At 42.6% G+C, this 13,295-nt stretch overlaps 1 protein-coding gene across 12 annotated transcripts in view; it reads left to right on the forward strand.

The window, feature by feature from the left end:
• The window catches only part of rbfox1 (RNA binding fox-1 homolog 1), a 1,351,350-nt gene that overhangs the window by 1,303,592 nt on the left and 34,463 nt on the right, over positions 1–13,295 (forward strand). For all 12 annotated transcript variants that reach the window (XM_068056115.1, XM_068056118.1, XM_068056113.1 and 9 more), the window contains one exon: positions 11,568–11,607. In XM_068056115.1, coding sequence (XP_067912216.1) covers positions 11,568–11,607 — 40 coding nt within the window. The remainder of the gene's footprint in view (positions 1–11,567; positions 11,608–13,295) is intronic.

Here is a 13,295-nt window from a genome sequence, read left to right on the forward strand (position 1 = left end):
GGTTTGCTCCACTGCTGTCAAATTGCCGGGGAGGCCGCAAAATTGCCCTTAGTTGGAATCTCAATCACGTTAATTGGCTGCCTGCCTCTGTGGTGTGGGCAGCTGATCCTCTTGCCAACCCCAAGGAAGATTCTCCGACGGTGAGAATGGATCAGGGAGCTGTCCCAACGTGGCTCTCCCCTATTTTACTGGCTCTCTCACCTCCAACCCCGTCTCCACGAGGCTGGGAAAATCCAGCCTGAAGTGTTTTATATATCACAGATCATTATGTAAAGTCTGCCAGACACTGAATGCTGTAGAACATAAGTTATAAAAATAAAATATGTATTTCTTTTGATGATTACAAACATCTGATTCTTAAGGAGGTTGGACAGAGATCAGAAAAGAATTTCCATGCTTTACCGAATGAAAATTGTATTTGTTTCTTTTCTGCTGATCATCATGGGTTCATAGATTAATTCAACCATCACAAACATTAGTAATCTTTTCTTTCACAATGCATGAGTCTTAAAAGCCTTCATGTAGTTATGTTATAAGTTATAAAATTGCTCATGAAAAGGATTTTTTTTTTAACTCAAGTCTTACCATCACTTCTGGGATCCAAGTTGCGCTCCAAGTAATTGAGATGAAGTTCTGACCTATTCAGAGTTGTTCAGCGCCATAGTTTTGACATTTGTAGTTTAATTCATTGAACATCAGTCTAAGGGGGTAACTTTAATCTAACCTGCCCGGCTTCAATGGGAAGCAAAATTGGGCAGGATGTATAATGGAACCGATCTGATTCCATCAGTTTCTCGTCAGGTGGGTTAGCATTACCCCCTAAAAACTGCATGGAAATTATTCTTGACGTCAGAGTGTGGAGACTGGACTTACCATCTTTATACACCAGGGGACCTTAATAGACTTGGGGTCACTGACAGATTTCGGGCGCAAAGGGGGCAAATGTGGTAAACGGATGCCTGAGTCAAGAACCCCGAGGCTGACCCACAATTGTGCCTATGTCCTCATCTCAATAATGTATGTGGGGTGCCAGTGCCTGGCACAGGTCCTGGATAGCTCGCCCTTCTGGTGTTTGAATTTCAGGCCGTCTAGCTCACCAGCAGCATGAACGGACACTGAGTATTAATAAGACCAGCAATCAGAGACTGTGATTGTTACAATGGATGAGGTTAATTTAGGGTAAAATCACTATATAGCTGACAAGTTAACAGCATTAGTCAGTCAACCCATCACTACTTAGAATTTAACATGCAAAGATATAAGCCAATTGGCCCAACAGGGATAGATAGATTTTTGACCTCTCAGGGAATTAAGAGATATGGGGACCGGGTGGGAAAGTGAAGTTGAGGTAGAAGATTAGCCATGTTTGTATTGAATGTTGGAGCAGGCTCGAGGGGTCGTATGGCCTACCCCTGCTTCTATTTCTTATGTTCTTAGGTATATGCCGATGTTTATGCTCCAAATGAGCCTCCTCCCACCTCATTTCATGTTACCCGATCAACTTATCCTTCTACTCTTTTCTCCCTTATGTACTAATGTACAGCTCCCACTTAAATATTATCCTTAAATGCATCTGTTCTGTTGGATAGCTCAGGGTCTTTTTGTGTGATTAGCTTATACGACTATGTCCTTATGAGCAGCATGGCTGAATCCATCTGCTTCCTTCCTTGGGACACAGAAGTTACCTTCCATGCAAACATACGAAGTAGGAGCAGGGATAGGCCACTCGGCCCCTTGAGCCTGTTCCGCCATTCAATAAGATCATGGCTGATCTGATTGTAACCTGAACTCCACATTCCCACCTACCCCCATTGTGTCGATGAGCCCCTTTGGTGGCAGGATTGTCTGTTCCACTTGGATCTTTGGTTCTGGCTGAGCCCATCTGATGCATGAGCATGATATCTAAATTGGCTGCGTTCTGACCTTCCCTGATCGCAGCCATTTATACAATAAAGCGAGACATGTTGCTCCACCTGGGGACAGTGGGTAAGGGGAAGGATGGCTTGGTGCAGGATGAGGAGTGAGGTTAAAAAAAAGAGCCTCTTTAGCATAATTTCAAAAAAAAGGTGCTCCAGCTGCTTTATGTGGCAATCTTTAATTTAATATATTTTGTGGTGTGCAATGACACTTGATCAAAGAATTCCCAGTGCTGGGCACACACATTGGAGTTCCTCTGACATGGTGCAGACCTTAGACCTCCATGCCCAATAATACAAGGAACTGGCACCCGCCATTGAATTACAGAAAGACCCCCAGGTGTTTTACTTCTATTAAGCTGGGACATAACACAAATACTGACCCAGGAGAGGCTCCATTTCGGGAGACAGAATGCATGTACATCACAAGAGCATTTAGTAAATTGTACAGCTGCATGAATTCCTGAGTAACAGTTCTCAGTGCCTGTTACAGTCATGTGGAAACAAATTTTTGTGATCCAGGATTGCGTCTCACATTAATGTATCCTTCACTAATATTCGGCAGTCAGGATCTGGAGGGGAGAACTGCTCAAATTTGAAGTCTTCTAAGGGTGTAAGACATAATCTTAGTAAAAGTAATTTTGGATTTTACTTTTGGGAGAATTAGTACATGTTGAGTATGGTTGATTCTTTCACCAGTGAGCTTCAGTCTAGCTTTACACGATAAGAGGATGTGTTGTCAGAGACTTGAGAGCTGAAAGTCTACATCCCATAAAATCAGTACATTTTGTCACAGTTATGGCTGACTGCAGCAAATGGGAACAGTGGATCCTATTCCAGACAGAAAAGCCACACAGGAAAGGAGTTTCCAAAAAAGACACTTTCCAGCAAATAGCATAGATGTATTTAAGAAGAAACAAGATATGTACATGAGGGATAAAGGAATAGAAGGGTATGTTGATAGGGTGAGAGGAAGTAAATGGAATGGGAGGAGGCTGGTGAGGAGCATAATCATCGGCTGAATGGCCGGTTTCTATGCTACAAATTCTCTGCAAAATCATCCTTTAGTTCTCATTTTGTGACTCAGGTGTCTGCTATTTTCATATTAAAATCCAGACATTTGTTGTTTTATACATAAAGGTACGTGAAGCTGCCTGAGTGGGAAAGGGAGATTTACACATCCTTTTACTTTATTTACATCACTCAGTAAACAGGCTTACCAGCCTTCATTTCTTCCTTCTCCAAGTTACAAGAAATGTCTGAAGACCTTTTACCTTTGAGTTCAAACCACTCTGCTGTGCTTACAGTTTTGATTTTTCAGCTATGCAATTTTTTTAAGTCACTATTTTACAATCAGAGGAATCAATTTTTCTTTTCAAATATCCTTGCATCTAAACGTTGCCAAATGAATATTTAATTTCCTTCCTCTGTTACGCATCCTGGATGAGGTTACCAATCTTTTTTAAAGCCTGTTCATTTTCTTTCTTTACTCCTTGCCGTTTTCATTCTTTTGTCTTTTTTAGCCACTGAACATCATGCCATTTTCAGATTAGTAGAGAGAGCCTGTAACCAGTCCTTATTTCCTCAATCTGTTGGTGTTCTACAGGTCAGCTTTCAAGTGATCATATTTGTAGGCTTTGTTGGACTGGTGTCCAGTTTTCCCACGCTAAGTTCATTAAAACAGTTCTGTGAACCAGTGAGCTGATTAATGCCTTATTTTCCTGCTTTACCCCCAAATTTGTCCTTGTTTATTTTGCCATTCTTTTGACCAGAATAGTGGGATGGTCTTTTTTATTCATTCATGGGATGTCGGCGTCATTGGTCAGGCCAGCAGTTATTGTCCATCCCTAATTGCCCTTGAGAAGGTGGTGGTGAGCTGCCTTCTTGAACCGCTGCAGTCCATTTGGGGTAGGTATACCCACAGTGCTGTTAGGAAGGGAGTTCCAGTTGCAGAGTGCAACACAGCTTCTATCATAACTGCTTCATAATCAGCCAACAGGTGAGGCATATTGGCAAATCTGTCTTTCCCTTCATTTGCCTAGAATGGTAGTATCATTCAGTGTTCCAGATGAAAACTCACCAAGTTCATATCCTCATGGTAAGTGCCCAAAATATAGTTGCCATTTAGTTACCCAGATAAGAACCAGCGAAACTTGTACACGTTAGTGGCAGATGGCTAAAATAGTGCTGATATTAGTGACCCAGATGAGAATTAGTCAAACCATTTGTTGCAGGTGCAAGTCATCAACAACTGTGGAAGATGGATCTATGGCCAACCTTTCAGGAAAAGACATTTCACTGTCTGAGTTTCAATATTGCCCATTATTGTGCATTCAATTCTGAAGGTTGTGACTGTGGCTATGAAGCAGTATAATACTGGAAATTAAGATGGGCTTTTCTTCCTTCTGCTTTATGATTGATTGACACTTAGCACTCTGAATTTGTAAAAAAAAAACTTTAACCTGCAGCATATTGATGTGACTGAGACTGACATTGGGATATCAAGCAATTCTGTATCAGAATCATGTCCTCTGCATTGCAAAACAACAGTTCTTTAAATATTCTCAAGCTGAAATCAATGGAACTTGGAGCAATATCCTTCCTCAGTGCAGTATTTTAATGGCTGTTCTTACTCTTCATGGCATGTGCCATGGGAGCAGAGCAGCAATGGAGGTAGGTGAAATATTCGACAATATACTGTTACCTTAAAAATATTGATACAACGGCCCCAATATTTACTCAGGGCAGTGGAGAAAGCAGGAGGAGGCGGGAAGGATTTACAGTCAGGAAAGCTGGACATAAGGGTTTCCCAGACGTCTTGAAGGATTTAACTGAAGGACGTCATTTCAATATTTTCAGTAGGTTTCCAGGCTGCTTCTCAGGCGGGAAAGCAGCCGAAGGTCGGACGCCTGGTAAGTGAGGGGTGTAGGGGAGGAGATTGTTAGTTGGTGGAAGGGATTCGGAGGTCGCAGGGTAGTGTGGGGGTCAAAGATTGTGAGCGTGGTTATCAAGATGGGGGCATTGATTGGGGGGCTTACAGAGGTTAGCTTATTGGGCCTAGAGAAACATTCCTGCTCCTCCTGGCCCACAAACAGTGCTTTAAATGCACTTACCTTATAGATTAATTCTTTCTTGCCCCCTTTAACCTGCCAGGCTTCCCGAGACCCAGGAAACCTAGCTGGCATTATTTTAGAAAGAAAAATTAAAATGGAGGCAGGGAGTCTGCTTCAAAGATTCTACTGACTGACCTGCCTCCTCAGAGTGGATTGATAACCCACACCCATCTTCATTAATACAGAGGCATTGGAGGTGGATTTGAAATGTTAAAAAAATTCACTTCCCACCCGACCCAATCCCACCCATTCTTGGGGGTTAAAATTATCCCAAATATGTTACACAAAGGTTAGTACCATGGTGGTATAGTTACAAGAACAGATCACATATGGACCCAGATCACCCTAAAAGCTATTTGAGACATCTGTTCAAAACCTTTCTATTGTTACAATGCCATTAGCAGCTTTATTTTTGTAAATTTGCTTTATGCTGATTTTTTATTCGTTTGATTGAGGAACTGCCTGTTAGAGTTTATAAAAGCTTTTGCAAAAGATAAGACAGGAACACACTGGTTGTAATCATACAGGCACTGGTTCAAAACCCACTGAAGTCAAGCCATCATTTCATAAGATGGTAAGATAAATATGGAAGAAGGCTATTTAACTTGTCTTAATTCATCCCTCCAGAGATCCTCGCATGTACCCATTGTAGCCTCCAACTGTTTTCTGAAACGATTACAGGGTTTTTATCTCCACTACTCTATCTGGAAGTTTATTCCACACATGGATAATTTTTTTCTGTGAAGAATTTCCTTACGTCCTTATATTTAATTCGTAAAGTTAGTTTTTCCTAGTTTGAACCTGTTTTCTCGTGTTCTGCACGCACAACTTAAGTTATAATAATATTCTGGGTTAATTTTTTCTCCAGCAATATTTTAAACCTCTGTAAGATCACATCTCAAATCCCACATTCCAGTTCGAAAAGCCAAATTAAGGCGTCTTAACTTGGAATTGGTTTTCTGTGGGAAGCGCTCCAATGAGTTAATTTCACCTCAGCTGACACCAAAGTGGGGAGGGGGCTTCAGGAGCATCTCGCAGTCTGGGGCATGGGAGGTTAAAACATTTTTGAGGCCTACACCTCCTTGCCTCATTGAGTAAAGTTTCTGACTTACCTTGTGAGCCTCTTCATCATTCCTGACAGCTGCTAGCCTGCTTTCACCTGGCAGGAAAGCCATGGCAGTTTTATCACTTAGGCCCAGCATAAAATGCAGTTGAGGTCCTATTAAAATAATAGGACCTTGATTTGCATAAACTCATGAAGTATTTGCCACTTTAGGCAGGCACCTCAGTTATGTTAAGATCACAGGCAGCAGTAAAGGGGTGAGTTCTGAACGGGCAACTAACTTGTTCGGTTTTAACTGGCCACCCGCTTGGTTTCCATCAAGCCGGTCGGGATAAAATTGATCTGCGTATCTTTCTTCAATCCTTCCTCATGTGTTGGACCTTTGACATTGAGGACTACCATCATGGCTCCTCCTTGGACAACCTGGCTGTGAAATTCATTAAGGCCTGAAAATTTGTGTGGGATTGTGATGCACGATTAACGCACACCCATTGCTTCTGATGCAGGCATCACCCAAACTTCATTGTGCATGTTAATTAACATGATTGTAGTGTGCAGCTAGCGCTAAGCGTACTGTTGAGTGGTTGCATGCCTGAGCAGGGGCTACAAACGTGTGAGAGGATAGCATGAGTTCAAGCTAGCCTGCACTACTTAAAGCCAGCCTGCATCTCTAAAGGGGTGGTGCATTTTGACTGTAAGAAGAGTGACTATGGCCCAACAAGAGAGATAACAGGCTCCAAGGTTCTGCGATGCAGCACTGGAAGCCTTGGTGCAGGAAGTGGACAGGAGAAGAGATGTTCTCTATCCACGGGAGACCAAGGGGCCGTCTAGACAGCCACTGTAAAGGCATTGGGAGCAGATAGCCAATGCAGTCAATGCCAGTAATGTAGCCCTGAGGACATGGATGCAGTGCCACAAGAAATTCACTGACCTCAGATAAGTAAGCAAGGTCAGTGAATGCATTTTCAAATGTCATATTCTACCAGCTGCACCACTAGCCTCACAACCTGCTCAATACATCACACCCCCATGACTCACCTATCAACAGTCTCCATCAATCACGACTCATACTTTGCATTCTTAGCTTCAACTCACCCTCTCACTATGAGCACTGCTGAAATTCTCACACCCACATCTCACAGCTCACATACACTGCCAGCTATTCAATCATGACAGCCACATCACTCAAACACATTGCGCCACACTCACTGACAAACTTCCCTCTCTTTTGCAGGACATGGTGGCACATAACTGAAGGCAGCATCACATAACCAGCGGGGGACAGGCATGGCTGCATGTTCTTACCCTCCTGTTGGAGGAGACAGTACTCACCATCATTGCAGTGGCCATGACTGAGGCCGTGGTCAGTAGCAAGGCTGAAAACATACCTAATCCTCCTCCTTACATCCCACTTCCTCCTCATCCCACAATCTTGTCTGATGTCCAAGCTGAAAATGGTGTAAGCATGCAGCTCTTGCTTCCCCATGTCCCTCACTGCAACAATACCCTAGGGTCTTTCTCCTTTCAGATACCCAAGATCAGACACCTAGCCAGGCAGTGGTGGAAGACAAAGAGAGAGGAAGGATGTTCCCGATGGTGGGGGAGTCCAGAACCAGAGATCATAATCTAAGGATACAGGGTAAACCTTTCAGGACTGAGATGAGGAGAAATGTCTTCACCCAGAGAGTGGTGAGCCTGTGGAATTCACTACCACAGAAAGCAGTTGAGGCCAAGGCATTGTATGTTTTCAAGAAGGAGTTAGATATAGCTCTTGGGTATAAAGGGATCAAAGGGTATGGGGCGAAAGCGGGAACAGGCTACTGAGTTAGATGATCATCCATGATCATAATGAATGGCAGGGCAGGCTCGAATAGCCTACTCCTGCTCCTATTTTCTATGTTTCTATGCAAAAACAGAAAGACAGTGATGAAGAAGAAGCACTGTCACTCACTGTCACATTCACAGCCACCAGCTCAGGTACTATGCGTTCTTCAGAGGCTAGCTTAGAAGTGGGATCTGCACATGGTGCAGCCAAGACAGGAGACAAGGGTAACATAGGTGCCAGCCAACCGGAGTGTGAGGTCACACATGTGTTCTACAGAGGGCTCAGATGACAACTTCGATGGGTGAACTGCAGAAGAAGGCTGATGGGTATGCACAATGATATGCTTGGTGCATTGGCAGGTCTGTCAAAATGTCTGTGGTTATTGTCAAGGATCATAGAGGACTCCAGAACCAACTTGGGACACAGCTTTGCCCAGAGCTTGAAGTCCATCCTATCCGGCATGGAATGGTGGCCAACTCCATTAGCACACTTGTGTGGATGTCCATTGCAGCACAAGTAGAAACCCCTCCAATGTCTGAGCGCTGCAGTGGAAGCTCAGACTGAAGTCACACAAGCTCAGTTTGTTGTCACGAGTGTTCAGACTGCCGCCATCATGACTGTGGATACCAGTTCAGAAGAGTTTGCAGGCTTACTACAAATTACTGGAAGTGCAGAGGCACCATCCCGTGGGAGTGGCAGTGGCACCATGGAACAGGAACCTGCTGTCCTTTCTCAGGAAGATGGCATTCATCCTCCCATCACTGCCACTCTGCCAGTGCCCTTGCAGCTGCCTTTCAGCCAACTAGACTAGACTGCTGCTTGCCGTGGTGAGGTGGTGCAGTCCACAGCTGGGCCTTCTAGGACCAGAGTTGCGTGAGGTCATCCTGCAAGGCTATCAGCAACCTTGCCCACGGAAGTCAACAGTCTTCCACCAGCCATGCTGCAGTCTCTGAGCCTGCACTGCGTCTGAGCACAGGACAGGCAAAGACACGTGGAAGATGGGCACTAAGGGAATGCATGAGGGTAATTAGTTGACTTTTGTCTGGTTTCATTGATAAAGTTAGTTTGGAATGTTTGTTTTGTGGTGGCTTTCATTTCCCAAGAGGATGCAATGATGTTCAATTTCAGAGAGAAAGTAAGCTGTTAGACTGTTGTTGAATAGGGATGGGATTTTGTTCACTGATGAGCCGATAACGGACATCTCAGTTGGAAAAGGGATGTGTTGGTTGCCTCCTCCCTTCCTCCTGCTCCTCCTCCTCCTGCTGTTCAGCTGCTTGCTGTACCCTTGGTGACAAGTTCTGTGCCCTCATGATGGCGAGGATGTGCAGGACACTACAGACCATGATGAATCATGACGCGCGCTCTGAGAGCAGTCCAGGCAGTGGAAACATTGGTCCAGTGGCCTGCTTAATGACATTTTGTGTGGCAGCGTTGCTTTTGTTATGTACAGTGCTGCCTGCAGGTGCTTGGTATGTGAACCAAAGTCATGAGCCAAGTGGTCAGCGCACAGCCTTTGTTGCCCAGTAGTCACCTTCTGGCCTCTTGTGGCAGCTCAAAAGCTGAGGGGACGGTGGTCTGGTGTAGAATAAAGGCATCGTGACTATTGCCAGGATACTAGGCAATCAACTGCATAATGCGCTGACTATGGGCTGCACACCAGCTGGACATTGAGGGAATGGAACCCATTATACTTGTGGTGCATCTTTGAACTTACATTCAGTGCTTGCAAAGTGACATGTGACAGTCAATGGCACCCTGCCCTTGTGGAAGCTTGCTATCCTAGTGAAGCCATATGTTTGCTCTGCCTGCTACATTCTGGAAAGAGAGAATGCAATGTATTCTGCTTTGTCAGCATACAGAGCAGATGTGACTGTCATTCTGCAAGAGTGGATGGCGAGCTGCGAGATGTCGTCTGCTGCATCCTGGAAGGCGCCCGAGGTGAAGAAGTTCATGTCTGTGGCCACCATTACAGCCACTGGATATGGGATCCTCACCCTGCTCTGACGCTGCAGGTCTGCTTGCAATAGATGGCAGTTAAGTATCTCCTTAGTGAAGCAGAGACAACACACACACTGCTCCTCACTGAGATTGAGATAGAAGAATAGTTCCCTGAAGACTCCGGGTGGATATGCCCTTCTAATGAGAGCACTTCTCGCCCTCCTCCTCTTCCTTCAAGCAGTTTCTCCTCCTCTGCTTCACCTCAGCTCAATCTCCCTGACATGCTGCAGGCAAAGGGGGACAGTAACTACAGCACCCATGACTCAGAACAAATGGTGTAAGCAGAACCCTTGAAGTCAGAACCCAGGCCTTCACCACATGCAACACCACTCTTTGTAGACTTTACTGTCTTTAAGTAGCATTACAAATTTCCAAGCACTTCTACTAACTCAGCAACAGCTATTAGAAACCAGTCAGCAATTAAACTGAAAGTGGTTGATGACCCCTTTAAATAGCACTGGTGGCGGCAGGATCTTTCCTGCTGCTGAACTGTGTGAGATTGAGAGGGTGTTAATTGCAGCATTCAGGTCGAAAATGACACCACTAGAATCAAATCATTTCACGTTCTGCCTACCCTATATATTTTTGGAACATGCTCCCAGTGTCCTCGCTAAGAACTTCACCATAATAGCCTTTGGCACGGCCAGCACCAAAAGTGCACATGCATGGTGCAGACTCAACTGACCAGAAACTGCATCTGCAGTGACAAAAATATGGGATACACAACTGAATTTTGCAGCCCCGTCTCTCTGGTTTCTTAGCAAACAAAACTAGAGGTGATCTCATCAGATTAGCTTGCTGAAAATATTGACGCAGCGCTTGCCTTCAATTTTTAGAAAAGATGTGGGAGAGAAAACTGGGTCTTCTGGATCACTCTTTAATGAGATTTTCTTCAACTGACAAAGGCCTTAATGAGATAAATTTGGGTCGCCTTAACTCAGTTTGAAGTGAATAGAAAAGCCAAGTACGAAACTACTCTGTATTTAGTATTAATTGAACAATGAGCTTGTAGATATCTGTTGAATGCCAGGAATAGAAATCCCATTGCAGTAGTAGGCAGACCTCTCCTGAGACCAGATTGAGGATGGAAAGTCCATTGTTCAATCAATGCAGTCAGCCCTGAGCTACATCCAACCTGTACTACAGTTGATGAGACTGAAAATATGGAATAAACATGTCCAATTTCATACCATCATCAGCCTCGCTCCTCAAATTGGAGCAATTCCTTCCAAAAATGTTTTTAGAAAGGGTGAAATCCCTTATTATGCATCCACTGCTTAACCAGCATGTGCCTTCATTTGTTGCCATTCAACTCAGGAACCACCTACACTGATCACTTCTGATGCCAGTCCAGAATGAACTGAAAAGACCGTATTGTGGCAGGACAAATGAACCATGTCAGACAATACATAGCTTGGTTTCTATTATGTCATCATTTCCACCGATTTATTCAGTGTTTTCCAAATGAGGCTCTTTTTCATTAATGTTACAATCATAAATGGTAGAAAAATCTGTTCAACTTCCTTAAACATCAGTGTTGCAACCTTTATTCTTTCAGTGGACTAACATGTGTGGCAAAGTAATTGATATGTGAAATTGCATGTGAAAATGCACTAATGTGAATGTTTCTTTTTGTGTGTGAATCTTTGCAGTGTTGTTTACCAGGATGGATTTTATGGTGCAGACATTTATGTAAGTACTCGCAATGTACATACAGTCTTCATTGATTACTAAAGCCATTCTTCTTACAAGTTTGCATTGTACAATGCAATCTTCTTACAATGTACATTGTGCTGAAAATCAACTATGCATCTGTGTTCATATCGTTATAATTTTTCACAATATTATCTTGAAATGGTCTTTTAGCCTATTGAGTGCTGTGTGCCTCTCATATTTATGGTATCCAAGTTCACACAGGGTGAACATTTAAAATCTTAACATAACATGTAGCAGTATTAATTTATTATTGCTTTCCTGTTAATGAATGGTATTGTAAATGGATTTCTTTTTGTTAAGGATAATTTTTCATATAGTTTCCAAAGATTTCATGTCATTCCTGTTCTATTTTTGGAGGGGTTGTGTAGATATTTTTCTGATGTCTTTCTGTGTGATAGCTGCAGATTTTATGTGATAAGAATAATGGTTCTGTTGCTCATTAAAGTGATGGATGGGAGAGTGGCAAAAAAAATATTGTCCACTTTCACGTTGTGCTGAGCTGTAGGCTGAGTCCTAGGTCCAAAAGTACATAGGGTGGCTGATACACAACTGCACACCTGGGGCCAAATTGAAGACTCAAACTTACATTCAAAATCAGACAGTTCCTGGAAGAAGATATACCAGTTCTCAGTTGAGTCACTAGATGGATACCTTGTAGTGGTGGAGTGCTCCATCTCATTGACACCCATCATGGAATAGGAAAATGCAACAAAGTGACTTGCCTTTTTCAAAAATTTTATTCTGCCAGATTAATCAGAATTGATGACTTCAGACTATAGACTTTGTTGACTTTTAGACAGAAGGAGGTTGTATGGAGGTGGATAGACTGCAAAAATGAAGATATAAGGGAGAGAGAAAACAGTTCTCATCATTTTCCATTTTTAGAGCTTATCAAGTTTGATGTTGAATGAAGACATTAGGTTCTTAAGAGTTGTGAGTGAGCAGGGAACCTCATGATTGTTGCTTGAGAACCATAAGGTTTTTAGACTTGTATCTTTTGTTTGAGCATTAAAAATATTTTTCTGTATTGTTAGAATTAACACTATTCAAATAGTACAAAATATGTTTTATCCTAGTTTTCAGCAAGGATACCTGTTAGGCAGAAAAAAAAGTTAGCATTTCTTCTGGACATTGAAATCTTCAAATTTCAAAATAAATTAAAACAAAGTATGCTAATATTCAGTATTTTGCAAAAAAGATGCATTTTATATCATTGAAAAAAACTGTCTCATTATAATTTCCCTCTGGAAGCAGTCTTCATTGAGTTTTCCTTCCAAAGTTGCACTACTAGGCCTCAGCCTCCAAGTTTAAATTGATTAAGTTTAATTGATAGAAATATAAAAAATGCATTAGACAGCATTAGAAAATATAAATTACATTCTGGCTTCTAAGCCATTACAATTCGTCTTTCAGAGACTATGAAAAATTAGGCTGTGTGAAACTTTAGTAAAGAGAGGATATCTTTTCAAATTAAGAGGGAAAAAAAGCACATAAAACCCTCTTCAATACTCAAAGGGCTACCCTCTACCTTTTTTTTTGATTTGATAATACTTAATTTGTATGGATTTTAGGTTTTCGATGGTTCAGTATAAAAAACAAAAGGAATGGCTTTTTGGGTTCATGGGTTATTCATTCTTTTTACATTCAAAACATTATTTCTGTTT

Source organism: Heterodontus francisci, chromosome 24, assembly GCF_036365525.1.
Source record: "Heterodontus francisci isolate sHetFra1 chromosome 24, sHetFra1.hap1, whole genome shotgun sequence".
Taxonomy (NCBI): Eukaryota; Metazoa; Chordata; class Chondrichthyes; order Heterodontiformes; family Heterodontidae; genus Heterodontus; species Heterodontus francisci.